At 35.1% G+C, this 18,136-nt stretch overlaps 1 protein-coding gene and 1 long non-coding RNA gene across 6 annotated transcripts in view; one reads left to right on the forward strand and one right to left on the reverse strand.

Moving 5' to 3' along the window:
* Nucleotides 1-18,136, forward strand: part of LOC125610677 — a 39,829-nt gene that overhangs the window by 10,780 nt on the left and 10,913 nt on the right. For 2 of the 3 annotated variants that reach the window (XR_007340673.1, XR_007340674.1), the window contains one exon: nt 6,040-6,073. This is a non-coding gene — a long non-coding RNA (uncharacterized LOC125610677). Of the gene's footprint in view, nt 1-6,039; nt 6,074-10,820; nt 11,108-18,136 lie in introns of all 3 variants that reach the window. The other variant, XR_007340672.1, reaches the window with a different exon arrangement.
* LOC107147733 (protein NipSnap homolog 3A-like) lies at nt 105-17,844 on the reverse strand. Of its 3 annotated transcripts, none has more exons than XM_048783277.1 (6): nt 17,616-17,837; nt 12,563-12,773; nt 10,701-10,859; nt 9,147-9,296; nt 5,708-5,794; nt 105-184 (listed from the first exon to the last, which is right to left on the reverse strand). In XM_048783277.1, exons 1-6 carry the CDS (start codon nt 17,673-17,675, stop codon nt 120-122), a joined length of 732 nt encoding a protein of 243 aa, XP_048639234.1. In that variant the 5' UTR covers nt 17,676-17,837; the 3' UTR covers nt 105-119. The 3 variants fall into 3 exon arrangements, with proteins under 3 accessions (XP_048639234.1, XP_015347723.1, XP_048639235.1); XM_015492237.2 differs by lacking the exon at nt 105-184 and adding an exon at nt 4,642-5,617 and having other exon boundaries at nt 17,616-17,833; XM_048783278.1 differs by lacking the exons at nt 105-184; nt 9,147-9,296 and adding an exon at nt 4,642-5,617 and having other exon boundaries at nt 17,616-17,844.

Raw genomic sequence — 18,136 nt, forward strand, 5'->3', positions numbered from 1 at the left:
CTGGGAAGCAAATCATTATAGACCTTTTTTCACTGCTTTAGAACATTAAGATTTATGTAGCACTTCATATTTACTTGTCAAATGCTTTCTCCTTCTTCCACTTTTCCCAAGTCTTTCACCTACCTGTTACAACAGGCTTTCATTATATATAATCTGAAGTTTTGTTTAATTCTTCCCATGAAACCTGAAAATATCATACATTAACTTTTTATAATAATCAATTTCTTCTTAAGAGTTTCATATTTTTATTATACTGTCCATCAGAATCCCTTTTTAAGGCCTATATAAATTCAGTGATGACTCAGGATTCCAACTATGTTGGTGGGGGAATGTAAGTCAGATCACTGAGTAAAGACCATGAGAATAGGTAGGCAATTATGAGTCCAGTGATGGCATGTTTTCAACTCCCTGGGTACAAAGACAAAAGAGACACTGCACCTGATGCGAAGAGTTCTGTGTTAGTGAAGAACACCACTGATGTGTGTTGGAGACTAAATGAAGGAAGAGACTCTGCCCTGACAACTTTGAATGAAATTCAAATGTTAAAGTGTTTGAATCTGTGTTGGGATTGAGGGAAATCTGACTAGGACATGCCCATGGGTATTTAAATTTTTCTCACCAGTCATCTTTTGAAAGTTTGCACTACAAGAGGGTACTGTTACTAGTTTGGCTTTTCTATTTATTTAAGGAACGTTAAAGATAACAAACCTCAAAATTATTCATTTGATGGATTATTCAATACATATGAAAATAACATAAATATTGTGGCTCTTTATAGAATTCTGGAACTGGAAGAGACATAGGTACAACTCAATGAAACAACTCATATTTTAATTTTACTAGTGAAGAAAATAATCCTACAGAGAGGGCAAGTGACTTGCTGATGTTTTCTCAGTAATTCAGAGCTTAAGTCTGAGATAAAATCTCCTGGGGTATTTTAAACAACCTAGCTTTCCTATACCAAGCACTGTGTCTTATTCCACTCAGGCTGCTATTTTAACAACACACAACAAGATGAGTGGTTTATAAACAACAAACATTTATTCTCATACTTCTGGAGGCTGCAGATTCCAAGATCAGGATGCTGGCAGATTTGGTGTCTGGTGTAAAGATCTGCTCTTTATATATTTGCTGCTTTACTGTATCCTTACATGTTGTAATGGGCAAGGCACTCTCTGGGTCCTTCTTATAAGGGCACTAATCCTGTTAAGACCTAATCACCTCCCCACAGATCCCACCTCCTAGTCCCACAACCTTGGGGGTTAAGATTCAGACATTCAGACTACAGCTCACTCTCATTCCCTCTCTTCCTCCAGTTCTGTACTCATTTTCAAAACTGAAGTGAGTCTTGTCATTCTCCAGAAGATTTTTAGCACATTGAACAGGCCTGTGTCATCTGACTCCTCTGTTTCCCTCTTCCTCATTTCCCATTATTCCTCCTTTTAGTTCATCACCTTCTAGCCCTACTGCATCCCCTGTTGTTCCTTGTATATAAAAACTCATTCTTTCTGAGGATATTTGTACCTATGCTTTTGTTGACTTTGGTTGTAGTGCTTTAGTGTATAACTGAGCAAATGGAGGGGTGGGCTGGTAGTTTCTGTTTGTGATCAGGAATGAATGAAATATCATGTCATGTTTGAGCTGTGATCTTAAAAAGCATATGAGCTTCGAGGGGAGGAGTTTTGGACCACATTGTGCCTCTGTGTGAGGGAACTTAGTTTTTTTCTCTTCTTGAGATCAGCATAGGTTTGTTTTAGTTAAAATCAGAGCAAAATACTCTGGATGAATGGGCTATGGAAGACATGCTATGGCCTGTTCCAAAGTGGTGGAGCCATAGGAGACTGTCGCAGATCTAACATCTAACTGCCACAAGTTAGCTATGGGCCTTCTACAGGTGAAATTAACACATAGGCCTCTTTCTCTTTTTTTTTTTTTTTTTTTTTTTGTGGTGCTGGGGATTGAACCCAGGGCCTTGTGCATGCAGGGCAAGCAGTTTGCCAACTGAGCTATATCCCCAGCCCACGTAGGCCTCTTTCTTCACTTCTGGATTAGGGAGGCTGAATCAGAAAACTTTTGTAGGCCTTATCAATTCTGTCATTCTCTGATATTCTAACTTTGGGAAGGACATCTGAGCCATTTTTTTTCCTGACAATTTCAGGAATGGGGTATTGATTGTGATGGCTCTCTGCAATTTTATCAGCATATAGGTTGCAAGGTAAGGACAATCGATTTTAAGTGGATGTGGGAAGTCATGGTTACCACCCTAACATAACTGCTAATCCAGACATCAGTATAACCCCAATGAACACAAAAACTCAATAGGCATAGTTTACAATTTTGCTCCTTAACATCTCTTGTGGTGAAGAAAAATCACATCTCAGTGCTTATTGTTTAGCTATTTAGAGTAATTCCCCAGGGAAGATCTTGGCATGCTATATATGAACGACCAGTACTGAGGGCAGCATGGACCAGATCTTGGTGGTGGTTGGTGGAGGGTGATGCCTGGGCCCTGTGGTTAGGGCTCCAGTCATATAATGGCATGTGTTGGAAGAACATGTGTCACTGTAGCCCTTGATATGTTTTTTGTGCCAATTCTTGTCTAAGAAGACACACATGCTTGATTTTTATGTGGTGACAGAGAAAACAGAACACTGCAGACATCCTTCAGAATCTGATGGGAAGGAACATCTCAGATTACCTAGTGAAAATGTATGTGCAGATCATAGCCAAAAGGTAACTCTTTACTAATTGTAGTCCATGCTTTATCATCATTGATTAGAGGAGATGAAGGCCTACAAATAGTGCACCCCCTGGGGGGATTGTCAGATTATGGCTTGATGTTTCTACTGCAAAGTTAGGATGTTATCCCTAACTAGACATGATGGCGAGAGCTATCGGTGAATATTCAATTTTCAGCTAAAAGTTTGAGGCAGGCTGGTCTAGAATGAAACAAAGTATGGATTCAAATTTGACTTCTGCCACTTACTAGTTGCTTGATCAGAGACAACCCTTTATCCTTTTAAAGTTCTTGTTTATATAAAATATAATGTTAATGTTACTCATAAAACTTTGTTGTTAGGATTAAGTGAAATGATGTACATAAAGTGTTTTAGATCCTTTCTCACAGATGGACTCTAATACATGGAATCATGAGGAGAGCCCTGGGACAACTGAGCCTATTTTGACTGTGGAATTTTTTTTTTAACAGCCTTATAGTTTCCAGACATCATAGTACACTGTTGAATACTTAGCTGATGCTCTAGAATGCTTTTTTAAATTTTCTTCCCAACACCTTGGTCAGCTGAGTCTCTAGGTTAGTAGTTCTCAATGACTTCAGATGGTAAGAATGTGCTGGAGTGATAATGAGCATGAATTTCAGAGAAAGAGGCATGATGTACAAATATGTCATGTATAATGCAAATATTACTTTGAAATGAAAAAGCTTCTAGTTGGTCAAACTTTGATCTGTAAGGTGGTTTTTAACATTTGGCTCATTCAAGGAATGTTTTTCATCTCCTACTTACTCTTTCCCCAAAGTCAGATTTCCAGTTGATCATAGGGACTCAAGAAGTATTCAGGCCTTTGGCATGGGCCCAAGAAGGACTGGAATAATAGAGGTATCAAAACTGCCTATATTCCTTTCTTTTCCTTCTGGGTTTTGAAGGACCATCAGGAACTAAGGAAGACTAGGGAAAAGAATAATTCTTAAAGTCAATTTATACCACTGGAAAACGAAGTACCTTACATGGCTGCCTCAAAAATTATCTCTATTATTGCTTCTCAGCTTTCCTTTGTGCCATTTCCCCAAGGTCCAGGACCCATAGAACTCTTGAGCAGAACAGAAGCAGACCCTTATAGTTACTCTCATGCCAGGGATGATTGAAGTTCATCAATGGAGTGAAGCCTGCTAGCTTCCTATTTTGTCTGTATGTTAATAACACTGCCTGTCTATAAATCTCCATCAAGGCCATAAATTGGTGTGTATAAGCAAAAAATGACTGGCTCTTACCAGCAAGTGTTCAAACTGAACACAAGATGTATGGAAAAGGGAAAGGCAGAGGCAGTTGTACACTTCCATGACCCCAATGGTTTGGATATAGAAGCTTGTCTCATACTAGAGAGAAAGTCTGTCCACAGTGACTGCAATTAATACTATCTCCACCACCCAGTTTCCTATGTGAAATCTTTTCAAAGGAACATCAAGAAAAAAACTCTTAAATATAAATCAGAGCTAATGGCTCTAATGTCTTTGATAGGATTTTACCTCCAGAGTCAAAAGTATTCTTTGCCTTACTATGAAATTAATCTGTCCTTTGGATTTCTGAGGGCTCAATAAGTGAGAAGTGACATACTTCTTGTTTTTCAATTTTATCTCAGACATAATTCATTATGTTATATTTTCAATACATGTTAAGAATTAACATAATAAAATCAATAAAAAATTAAAATAATATAGTTGTAAATACAGCTATGAGGAAACTTGGAAGTATGAAATCTCTTTTAAGTTGGAAGCACTCAAAACAAAAACTAAATTTGTAGCACATCTGTGGAAGTACTAAAGAAGTCTCATCCTGAGTTTGGTAGCATACTGTTAAAGCAACAGCTTCAGAGATGATAAAAATATAAAACTTAGAAAAATAATCAGAATATACAGGTAGGCTTTTATTAGGTCAAACATTTCCATATCCATGAAGATCACATTCAAACAAAGATATCTCAAGCATCTTATGTTAAGTAGGATCCAAAATAAAGTAAATATTTGTAAAATTAATTATAAATGAAGACATTTCAGCATACAAACCAAAGAGTCTTCAAAGACTTTAAATACCAGGACCTAATAATTTTATTTTCCAGTTCAGTGACAATAGAGCTAATGTGTGACCATAATTAACACAGATGACACAAATGATAATGTACTTTTCCATGACAAATAAATATGTTTAATATTCTCATGAATACCATTTGATATTACAAAATAAACTTTACTTGACAAAAATTTGGAAAATCAGGAAAACAGACACGATTAAAAGTTTGACAATGTATATTAATAATTTAAAACTATTGTTTCAATCATGGAAATATAACATTAGTATTTGAATAAAGGTTTGTCAACATACAGAAGACATTCTCTGAAATGAATGAAAAATCAAGATCTTGACATAGTGGCAAGTATCTTTGTTAAGTAGAATGCAAAATGAAGTAAATATTAGTACAATTAATTATAAATGAAGGCATTTCAGCATGTAAACCAAAGAGTCCTCAAAGATTTTTAATCTCAGGACTGAATAACATTATTTTCCAAATGGTAGATATTTTTAATGTGTGATAGATATTGAAATGCCTTGGGAAAAATGAACTTTTTACTTCCTAAAGTGGTGGTGACAAACAAGGGAGAGCTTTATAAAATGCAAGGGACATAGTAAATTAATTTATCACCTCCTTAAAATAAAAGTGAGAATAATTCTCTTGGGAGAACTTAAACACCATTAGCAAACACATTTTATACCAATTAATGAAATCTTTTGTGTTTCAGTAGAACACTATTTCAATGGTGAAAATGATGCAGGAATCAGAAGCATATTCTGCTGAGACACTAGGTAGTTGACACTTTCCCGAACTGGAAAAACATTTCATAAGAAGGCATATAAAGTTATTGAGCAAATCAAGTTTATTGTAAAAATAACCCATGCCTAGTGAAATAGCTTACCAGCTGCCACGACTCTGGGATCCTCATGGGAATGATGCCTCCCAGCTGCACGACTATCTGCACTCTCATTCCACCAAAGAACATGAACTGCAGAAATAAACCAAAATTGTTTCTAAAGAGTATGACATTGCCATTACCATGGGCAAAAGAATAATTCTTAAAGTGAGAGTGAGTAAAAAAATCCTATTATTTTAAATTAAAATGTCAGTAAATAAATATTTAGATGATAAGATTTCAGAGGAATCAGAGACTTGAGAAAGAAATTTATACATGAATTAATCAAACACTCTCTCTCTCTCTCTCTCTCTCTCTCTCTCTCTCTCTCTTTTTAGGTGTAAAAACAGAAAGCTGGAAAAGGAAAGTAAGGTAAGACAGTTAAAGACACACTCAAATTTCATGACTTCCCACTACAGTTGACTTTATTGCAAAAAACCAAGGTTATAAAAAATTGTGTTTATTATAGAAAATTTATATGAAACAAACAGGAAAACAAAAAATAGCATAATGTTAACTACCTAGAGAAAACCCCTAGGGCATTTCCTTTAAAAGTTAACTTAGGGTCTATTGTATATTATGCTTACTAACAGATTCTTTAAAATTAACAGTGATTATCTTCTGTGGCAATAATATTTTTTAATGATGATATGGATTCCTTCATAATACACAGCAACTTTTTATACTAATCTTTATTGTTGGCCATTTAGATTATTTCCAATATTTCACTATTCTATAAAATTCTGGAATAAATATTCTTGTATATAATTATTTATACATTTTTTTATAATTGCAATGTAATACAAAGTAGAGGTATAGAAAAATACAGATAAACACAAAGAGAAGCTAGGAATCATTTCTGTACTTCCCAGAAATAACTAGTTTTATATTTGGTTTATGTCTTTCCATACTAATACATATTATATATACGTTGTTATGTATATGAAATATATGAATATTTATAGACATATCTATACATATATTTATATCTATGCATACATTTTATACTACAAATATATATAGCATATTTCTATATCACAAAATATATTACATAAAGAAGGTCATACCACATTATTTATTATATAAACAATATTTACATAAATTTCATTTGAACACACCTATGTATGTGTCTATAATAATGATGATGGTGACTACTACTGCTAACATTTAATTGCCTGGAATGTGTTTGTCTCTAGTGATGGAACCTGTCGGGCCTTGGGCATGCTAAGTATGTGCTCTACCACTGAATTATATTTGTAGTGCTTTTTATTTTTATTTTTAGATAGAATCTTGCTAAGTTGCCCAGACTGGCCTTGAAGTTGTAATCCTCATGCCTCAGTCTCCTGATAGCTAGGATTTCACATGTGTAATACCTTGCTTGATTTTAAACATTTTTCATGTGTTAACTCATTTAGTCCTCATAATAATCTAGATGGTAGGTTATTACTATCATCATTGTATAGATGAGGAAACTAAGGCCCAGTGAGGTTAACTTACCCAAAGTCATAAAATTACTAAGCAATGGTGCTGGGATTAAATCCAGGCTGTTTATATCTGTTTATTTCCTTAACAAAATCTCCTAAAATGTAAAGTGAGAGATCCAAGGAGTATATCTTATATACATATATATTTTAAATTTTCAAATAGTGTATATATTATACTGTCTATATATTGTATGTATTATACACTGTCTTCCTAAAATGGAAGATAAATATAAAAAGAAGTTGTACTGATTTATACTCATCATGCCACATTTTCTTAGGATACTGAAAATGAATTTAAGAATAAAAAAGTTATAAAAATCATACATACACAATATCAGAGATTAAAAGACAGACTTTCAGTAATCTTTAATCTCATCACTCAAATATGACTACTTTACATACTTTCAAATTTCTTTCGTATATAACTGAAAGCCCTTATAAATATATGCACTCCTGCATATTTTCTAGAATACTGCCAAAGACAATGAAAATAATTTTTTATTTATATGGCCCAATTTGGGAAGGAAAGATTAATGTGAACCCTATATATTATATGAGTACTTATTTACTCCTGATCTAACATTATACCCATGTAAGCAAGTCTACATTAAGTAAAAAGTGATATCTGCTTACTATTTTTAATCTGCCTCTTCTTTTATATTTGACAGTCATATGTGTTACTACCTTTACATAAATTTTCATTTCCTTTTGAATTTAACTTATGATGATTTGTTCCACATATAGAGAGTTTGAGCCTTTTTATAATAAAGTCATCAATTTTTTTCTTCATTTTTGTTTCCATTTTTAGCTTAGGAATATAGTCCCCATTCATAGTTTTAAGTAAGTTCATCTACATAAAGTTTTAGCAACTCTATGAATTAAATTTTCTCATTGAAATCTATTAAAGTCTTGGTTTTATTTTAGCATATAGTATGAGATAATTTTTATAATAATTTTTCTCCTCCATTATTTTCCAACGTAACTATACATCTGTTTTTGTATATTATGACCATTTTCTTATGATAAACAGGCTGAATATCCCTAATCCAAAAATCAAAAATCTGACATACTTCTGGTCCATGCATTTCAGAAAAGAGATGAATTTTCTGTGTTGAGTTGGAAGCTCAGCACTGACTATATTAGGTTTCAGATTTCCATTGTACATAAAATAGAGAAGATAAAAGGTAACTGTGTATTATCAGTCTTTCAAATATTTACTAGCTATTCTTTGTCATCTGTCCTTTCAGATAAGCTTTACAAGTATTTTCAGAATTTGTCAAAAAAAATCTTGAAATTCTGATGGTAATATCTTTCAAATTTAAAAGTTAAAATACTCTGGGCTGGGGATATAGTCCAGTGGTAGAGCATTGCCTAGCATGTGCATCGTCCTGAGTTCAATCACCAGGGCTATGCACACAAAAAAATACATTTAAAAGTTAAATACTCCAAATACGTATTTTATTAAAGAAATTTATATTTACAAATTTACCAATGGATATGTACATACATGTATATAAATACATGCCCCAAATAAAAATGGGTGAATTTTTATGGGGCGACTTTAGTATAAATAAATTAATTAATACAGGAATGAATAAATAAATTATGTTTTTACTCAGAAACAATCTCCCCAGAAATGTTGTTTCAAAAATCAATAAAAAAATTCAGAAGAAAAAATATTTAAAAGGAATAGGTTATTTCTTGAGATTCTGGCACCTATTAAAATTTAATCATTTTGATAATCAGGAAAATAGCAGTTTTGTGTTTGAAAAGGCTTCATAAAGATGTTAACATTCTAAATAAAAAGATGTGACACAGGTTTTTTCAACCCTTAAAATTGACAAAAATACAAAAATTTGGCAATAAAAAATAAAATGTACAGTATGAGAGAGAGAAACGTATCCAAGGAACTTATTAGTAGATCACCACTGAAATTTTATAGATGAAACAGATAACTATACCTGTGTTGAGTGCTCCATATTCTGCATGGAAAACACCAACTAATTTTGTATAGCCTAGATTTACATGGGCATGAACTGCCCTTTTAAATGCATCACCCCACAGAGCTGGGCCACCAGGTTTCATCTGAAAAGAAGCCAATTCATAGACTCCTAAAATAGAAAGAAAAAGGACTATTTTACAGAAGACATTCCAGCATTTTCTAATCATGTCTGTCTTGTTTCCATGGAAAACTAATCTACAAATACAGATTTAGAGGATCATATATGGTTACATAGACATATTTATTGTATTTGCATTATTTTTCTTTGCTTTGGTTATCATGCAGATGATAAAAAGTCTGGAGTTATAAATATATAAACTATGATCTGAAATATTTTAATATAAAAATCTATTAATAAAACAGATATTAAGAATTTATAATGAAATTGGATTTTTGAGCCAAGTCTATACTTTCAGAAAAGAATAAAATAATTTTCCAATGTCTCCTATATTTTCATTCTTCTTTCCAATTTGTACTTTTTTCCATTTATATTTCTCTCTCCTTAAGTTTCTTTTTCTAACAGGAAGAACATAGAAAACAATGAAAATAAAGAAATGTCTCTAAGTTTTGGAGGAAAAAAACCCAAACAAACCTAATGAGATTTTATTGTCCCTAAATATCCAAGTATGTAGTTGAAATGTATCTTATCTTCTGGACAGAAATAAAGGACTGGTAGAAAGAAACTAGAGACAAGTAGATTTGAAAGGTACAGGAAAACATGCAAAGATTACTCAGGTTAATAAAAAAGAGGAAGAGGATCAAAGTTAGACACTGAGAAGTCAACTATTTTATCTACATAGTGCTGACAGAGAAAGAGATCTAAGTAGGATCTAAATAATTCTTGTCAAGTTTCTTTGTAGTGTAGTCTAAAAACAGAGTTGGAAATAAAATAAATCTAAATTGATTTTTCTATTCTGACCTTGGTTTAATACTGGATTGAAGCAATAGTTTCTTTAAATCATCAAGAAGTGAAATCAGCAAGAAGATATATCTTAAGGAATTATTTTCAAACTGAGAAGAAAGAGGAAGACACAAAAGTTAGACACAAAAACTATAGTGATATAGCTTGGTAGATTCAGTTAATTCACCCCCCTCAAATAGTTAATTTTATAAGCAAAGGTGTACTAATGACTTAAGATTAATTATATTTTGTGGAAAATATTCTTATTTAAATATTTATGTTATCTTAAAATTATTCTTTATTTTCCCACATGTGGTCCCTATTTCTAATGTGAAATTTCTCATCTTTAACTGACTATGTAGACTTTTTCTGTAACAGCTAAACTTAGCAATGTGTAAAATTTCAATTTGGAAAAATTCCTCATTATTTAATTCTCATTTTAAGCAGAAGCTGGAAGATTCAACTTCGTTTTATCTTAATAACCACAGTATGTTCCCATAAAACAAAGGATTAATTTCCTTGTTTGCCAGTGGAACTTCACCTTTTATCACTTAAGATCTTTAGTATTTCATTCATCTAAATTCTAAGTGGTGAAGAAGGAAAGTGACTTACCCTCTTTTGGAGGCTTTTCTAATTTGCACCATGGCACCAGGTAAGTAATCTCACTCTCTTGCTTATCAATGAGAGCCAAATTTGGAATGAGGAATTGTTCTTGCCATTCCTTATCTTTAGCCAAGGCTTTCTGAACTGCAGTTCGATGAGCAAAATTCTCTATGGGAGAAAAGAATTAAGAAAAAGAAACATTTACAACTTAAAATCACCTATGCTTCTCTGGATTTCATCCAAACAACATTCACCTGCAGCATAGAGGAACATTGTTATGCCTTTGGAGATATCAACACGAAAAGATGTGACATCTGTCCTCAAGTTGTTCTTGGGCTTAAGGGGAATAGAAATACAAAATGTCACAGAATTGGCTTCATGGGTTCTATGACTTTGCAGAAACTTGTGTGAATTAGGTAAGTTACTGTATCTTTCTGCATTCTGTTTTTCAGTCTGTATAATGGAGAGAATATAACATTGTTGTGAAGGTTAACTGAATTAATACACAAAAAGAGCCTAGAACAATGTTTAGCACCCAGTTAGTATCAACATTTGTGGACTAATTAATTCAGTTGAGGCATTTAACTGATAGTGCTAGTTCAGAGAAAGATCTTTCTTTGGTGGTGGCAGGTGCCCAGGTCAAAATAAACCTTGAATCAAATTACAATAAATGAAATTAAAATGTATTTGGTGAGTCTCTTCTCCTTTGAACAAAGAGCCTTCAAAAAATAGTGTTGATTCTCTTACTTATTACCAGCCATTTTCCCCCCAGCACTTATTTTTCTTCTGAGTTATTCCAACAGGTATCGACATTTACCCATATATGGGCCTAGCATTGTATTTACTATGAAGACCTTATAAGACTAATGATAAAAGTTTTATATGGTTTATGATGGTGATAATGAATAACACCTATCTCACAGCTTAAGTGAGGTATATCAGGACTTCATTAGTTTTCTTAGTGGGCCATGATTTAACTTGTAGCACATCTAAAGCACAAGTTGTGTTTTAATGGGGCTTGTTTTACTACACTAGGTAAAAACCCTACACTGTGCCCATAGTTAGGTGTAGAATGAATATTTTTCATAATAAAACATTTATGAATATTAATCTGGACACTGATGATCAAATTGTAAATAAAATTATTACCAGGTCTTTGGATATCCACAAGTCCTGATATGACCCTAACAGACTAGATTGTGGAGAAACAAACATTCTGGTGACTCTTGAAACTTCTTTTCCTTCCTCAGGGGTAGGTCAGTGTGACATGGGAAGAACTGATTCCTTTTCCTTTTGAGTAGTATGAAAGTAAATTCCTTGAAACTCTGGGGTGTAAGAAATGAAACAAAAAATTGGTTTCTAAACATAATGGAAATATTAAATCTCATGGTTGAATGAAGTTTAAAATCTGTGATCCTCTCTAAATCTCAATTTACTTAATGGCCCTAAATTTTTAAATTATTAGACTTCCTCTTTCCTTTTGTGATCTTAACACGTTTGGGCTTTTTCAAACACCACCTTAAAATTTTTATCAACCATCTTTGTAATAAACCATTCTAAATTTTCTGAGTGTTAAAGCTAGTTTATAATTTTATCATTTCATATATGAGAATTAATGTTTTCCAAGTTATGGTAATATAAGACTTTGAGCAAGGAATTGTTAGAAGTAGACCATTGGTGAGAGTAATCACTGAATTTACTTTTTTGGTACTGTATTCCTTTTTAAATTAAGATTTTACTTAACCTGTACGTATCTATAAATATATAGATTTATAAATATAGTTTATAAATATAGATTTAAGAACTAAATTTCATGAAACATGGAACAGAATGAAAATCTATAACAAACACTTAAGTGGAATGACTCCTACCATACTTCCAAATGTGAAACACTTTATTCATTCTGCCTCCAAATTCTACACTCCAACATCCAACCAATTCAGAGTGAGCTGTCCGAAGATGCATGTTTTTCTTGATGTTTTCCAGGAACTCATTCATCTTCGAGGGTTTAAGTGAATAGGTATGAAACTCATAGAATGTTCCATCATTTTGTCTGGGGCCTGTAGCAAAAGATGAGCATACCTGAAGAAAGATAAGACAAATTTAAAGATTTTAGAGAGAGAGAATTTATTATGTTATAACCAAATCTATGTTTGTACTTGTCAATTCTCTATAGACTTTTTGTTATGCAGAGATTAAAGATAAAAATCATTTTTTGAGGCTATTGTAAAAAGAGTAGTTTTCCTAATTTCTCTTTCAGAGGATTCAATACTGATGTACAGAAATGCATTTGATTTATGGGTGTTGATTTTATATCCTACTTTACAGAATTGATTTATTAGTTCTAGAAGGTTTCTGGTGGAATTTTTCAGATCCTCTAAGTATAGAATCATGTCGTCAGCCAAAAGTGATAGTTTGAGTTCTTCTTTTCCTATTTGTATCCCTTTAATTTCTTTTGTCTTTCTAATTGCTCTGGCTAGAGTTTCAAAAACTATGTTAAATGTAAGTGGTGAAAGACGGCAATCCTGTCGTGTTCCAGTTTTTAGAGGGAATGCTTTCAATTTTTCTCCATTTAGAATGATGTTGGCCTTGGCCTTAGCATAGATAACTTTTACAATGTTGAGATGTTTCCATTTTCCCTAGTTTTTCTAGTGTTTTGAAATGAAGGGGTGCTGTATTTTGTCAAATGCTTTTTCTGCATCTGTTATGATGATATGATTCTTAATCTTTAAGTCTATTGATGGGATGATGAATTACATTTAATGATTTCTCTATGTCGAACCAACCTTGCATCTCTCAGATGAACCTCACTTAATTGTGGTACACTATTTTTTTTTAAACAGAAATTAGGAAAACTACTCCATTTACAATAGCCTCAAAAAAAAAAATAAACTTGGAAATCAACTTAATGAAAGGGGTGAAAGAACTCTATAATGAAAACTATAGAACGCTACAGAAAGAAATTAAATAAAACCTTACAAGATGGAAAGATCTACCTTGTTCTTGGATAGGCAGAATTAATATTGTAAAGTGACCATAGTACCAAAAACACTATGCAGATTTAATGCAATTTCAATCAAAATTCCAATGACATTCCTCATAGAAAAAGCTATCATGTAATTCATCTGGAAAAATAAGAGACCAGAATAGCCAAAGCAATACTTAGTGAGTGAAGCAGGTGGCATCACAATACCAGACCTTAAACTATACTACAGAGCAATAGTAACAAAAACATCATTGTATTGGCACCAAAATAGATTGGTATACCAAATGGTACAGATAGAGGACACAGAGACAAACCCACGTAAAAACAGTTATCTCATACTAGACAAAGGCACCAAAAACATATACTGGAGAAAAGATAGCCTCTTCAACAAATGGTGCTGGGAAAACTGGAAATTCATATGCATCAAAATGAAATTAAGCCCCTATTTCTCACCATGCACAAAATTCAACTCAAAGTGGACAAAGGACCTAGGAATTAGACCAGAAACCCTATGCCCAAAAGAAGAAAAAGTAGGCCCAAATCTTCATCATGTTGGATTAGGCCATGAGTTCCTGAATAAGACTCCTAAAGTGCAAGAAATAAAATCAAGAATCAATAAATGGGATGGATTCAAACTAAAAAGCTTCTTGTCAGCAAAAGAAACAATCAGTGAGGTGAAGAGAGAGCCTACAGAATAGGAGGAAATTTTTACCACACAAACATCAGAGAGAGCACTAATCTCCAGGTATATAAAGAACTCAAAAAACTTAGCACCAAAAACATAAATAACCCAATCAATAAATGGGCTAAGAAACTGAACAGACATTTCTCAGAAGATATACTGTCAGTTAACAAACATATGAAAAATGTTCAACATCTCTAGCAATTAGTGAAATGCAAATCAAAACTAAGATTTCATCTCACTCCAGTCAGAAAGCCAGTTATTAAGAATACAGGTAACAATAAGTGTTGGTAAGGATGTGGGGGAAAAGGCACACTCCTACATTGCTGGTGAGACTGCAAAGTATTGCAACCAATCTGGGAAGCAGTATGGAGATTCCTTAGAAAACTTAGAATGGAACCATCATTTGACCCAGCTATCCCACTCCTGGGTTTATACCCAAAGGACTGAAAATCAACATACTACAGTGACGTAGCCACATCAATGTTTATAACAGCACAATTCACAATAACTAAATTGTGGAACCAACCTAGATGCCCTTCAATAGATAAATGGATTAAGAAAGTTGGTATATATACACAATGGAATACTACTCAGTGTTAAGAGAGAATAAAACCATGGCATTTGCAGGTAAATGGATGGAGTTGAAGAATATCATGCTAAGTGAAGCCAAGCCCACAAAACCAATGTTTTCTCTGATAAGTGGATGCTGATCCATAATGCGTGGTGTGAGTGGGGTGGGGGAGGCGGCAGGATGGGAGGAATGGAAGAACTTTGAATAAGGCAAAGGAGTGGTAGGGAAGGGAGGAGGCATAAGGGTAGGAAAGATGGTAGAATGAGATGGACATCATTACCCTGGGTACATGTATGAATACACAAATGGTGTGATTCTATTTTGTGTACAACCAGAGAAATGAAAAATTGTGCAATTGTGCACCATTTGTGTACTAAGAATCAAAATGCATTTTGTTGTCATGTATAACGAGTTAGAAAAAATAAATTTAAAAAAGATAAAAATCACACAGAATATATATCTGCTGCTTTACTGGAAATGGTTTACAACCTTTAGTCATTTGTTTCATGAGAAGTTGCTCATATGAAGGCATTGGTGTCTTGATGATATTCCTGTACTGGAGAACTATAATTAGAATTCCCATAAATTTAGAAAGAGCTTTCCTTTATTCAGCCAATATTTGATTTTTAGTTGATAGCATATGTGTAGAGTTATGCATCTGAAAGGACTTTATAAATTCAGTATGCATGCTTTTGGCAGGCAAAATTATTTTAAAATATAGTACTAATAGAAAATTCCACTTTTATTTTCTTAAAAAATGGAAATTTCTCTTCAAGTCAAAGTATTTCCTACATTAAATGAAGTAAACCAGTGGCCAAAAATAAGACTGGAATTTTAAGTAAGCATTAGGAAACTATGTGCTAACTCCATTGTAATATAGTGATAGACTTTATGAATGCTGAAAAAGATTTAATTCAAGGAGTCAGGATTTTCAGAATCATCATTAGGTTCTTAACACAGATGCAATGTAAAGTGCATTTAATGCATCCAGTTATATTGGTTTGATGGGAATTATTTTTTTTAAGAACCGTTAACTTGTTAAAATGTTTATATGCTCACTATATAAATTTCTAAATCTATTTCTGAGTGAACTTAATTTTTACTAGGCAGAATTATCATAACTTGCCAGAATTATCATCTGTGTACGTATATGTGTATATTAAAAATGCACACATACAGATACTTATATAGCATTCCACTTTACAAACTCATGAAGTGTGATTAGTAGGTGTAGGTGCCTATTTCCAAAGTAATTATACCAGAAAAATCTGTTAAAGAAGACTTGGTCCCTACAAAACTATGGACAAATTAGTGCTTACACTGACCACCTTGCATGTTTAGAGAAACAGGAGGCTTTGTTCTTATATATTCTTATATTGTTGAGTATAGACTTAATATAATCATTTCAATTGAGTTTATTCCACTCATGACTGTCATAACTCTTAAGTTATTTTCCTATTGCCCAAAGGACAAAGCTTTCTATCAAAAACAACCGCAGCAGTCTCTGCCACAGGTAGATATTCTTTTTTTGTGCATTTTAACCAGATTATAATAATGTTAGTAGAATAAACAATAACCTAGTATGTACAATCTAAAAATTACAAGTAAGATATATCAGCTGTAGACTAATGGGCATTTGTATTATTTTTCAATGAGACGATACACAGAAGGGACACCGTAGTGATAAAGACGGGTGTATGTGTGAGGAAGTGAAGAGATTTTGTAGGTTTTTGTTGCAAAGTTAGTTAGAAATATGCTGGGGCAGAAATCTTCACCATTTGACCTTCCCTTATCACCAAGTTAGGATTAATTCTTGTGAGCAATTACTAAGAATTCACTTATACGAGAATGCTGCTAGAATAGAAAAGTCGCAAAGAAATAATTCTTGGCCCTGCCCCACTAGAGAGAGCAGAATAGACTGCATTGTTAACACGGGGTGAAAGGCCATTAATGGCTCTTCCTTACTCTTCTCCTGAAAGTCTGTCTCCAGAAGCGGCTAAGCCCACACCAAGCATCTTGCTGGCTGAGAAAGGAGTAAAAGCCTCAAGATGGAAAGGAGAGACTCCCTAGGATGAATCAGAACAAGCAGGTGCCCACAGTTCAGGCTTGATCCCTGGCTCCATTTTGGACCTTTCTCATCTAAGGCTGAAGCAGGTCACGTTTGAGGGTCTTCAGGCTCAGGTCCCTGCTGGGCTTGGGGACCACCGCAGGACACGGGGAGGGCGGGCACGATGCCCCACACTGGGACCCTGGCCTACAGCTCGCAAGCTGTGTACTTCGTTACAAAGGAGAAGGCCGGTCGGGTCGCCACTCCTTGTTGGTGGTCCTCTTCCAGCACCTTCAGTGTGGACGGAGCGAAGGCTCTTCAAACCCACACCTACGCGAGGCCAACGGCGCCTGGGCCCCGCCACGAAGTGGCGAGTGCTCCCGGAGCCACAGCTGCCAAAGTGCTGGCGGCAAAGCCGCAACCGCTAGCGCTTCGGGAGCGACCTCGGGGCGGTCAGGCTCCCAAGCCAGAGAAAGCCTCGCTCCGGTGGGTAAACGACCCCGCCCCTCCAGGACCCCTCCTCCACGCGCGCGGACCCTCAGCGGACAGAGCTGACCGCGTGGCACGCATGCGCAGGGCTCACGCCCTCCCAGCCCTGCGCCTGGCAAAGGGCGCGCCCACCCGGAGGCCGATACCTGAAGCGCGAGCGTTCGCGAGGTCAGAGCCCGGGCTAGGACGCTTCGGAGGGGCAGCATGACGCAGCGTGGGCCGCTGAGGAAGGCAGCCAGCTGGCGTCCGACGCGACGCTCTCCTCGTACGGCTTCCTGACTGGAAAGGCGCAGCGAAGGGACAGTTAGAGGGCGTGGGCGGGGGCGGGACTCGGCGGGTCAGCTCCGCCCCCGCCCTGAGGCGCATCCCTGGGGCCAGTGAGCAGGAGTGTGGTGCCAGCCCTGACTCAGGGTTTCCCCTTTGTTTCCTCGATGGTTTGTGCCCCAGACGTCAGAGTTGATGTTGGAGTAGCTGAAAGCTGAGTTCATGCTTGTTTCACCTTCTGGTCTGTCGCCTCCTCAGGGCGCTGTTGTGTAAACGTTCCGGGTAGAGCGCGTGTCTATGAGCAGGAAGGTGCTGTATGGATGCCTGCGTGTGCAGGCTTTGCATTTAATCACGGTTTTTTTTTTTTTTTTTTTTTTTTTTTTTTTTTTTTTTTTTTTTTTTT

This window comes from Marmota marmota, unplaced genomic scaffold (assembly GCF_001458135.2).
Source record: "Marmota marmota marmota unplaced genomic scaffold, marMar, whole genome shotgun sequence".
NCBI lineage: Eukaryota > Metazoa > Chordata > Mammalia > Rodentia > Sciuridae > Marmota > Marmota marmota.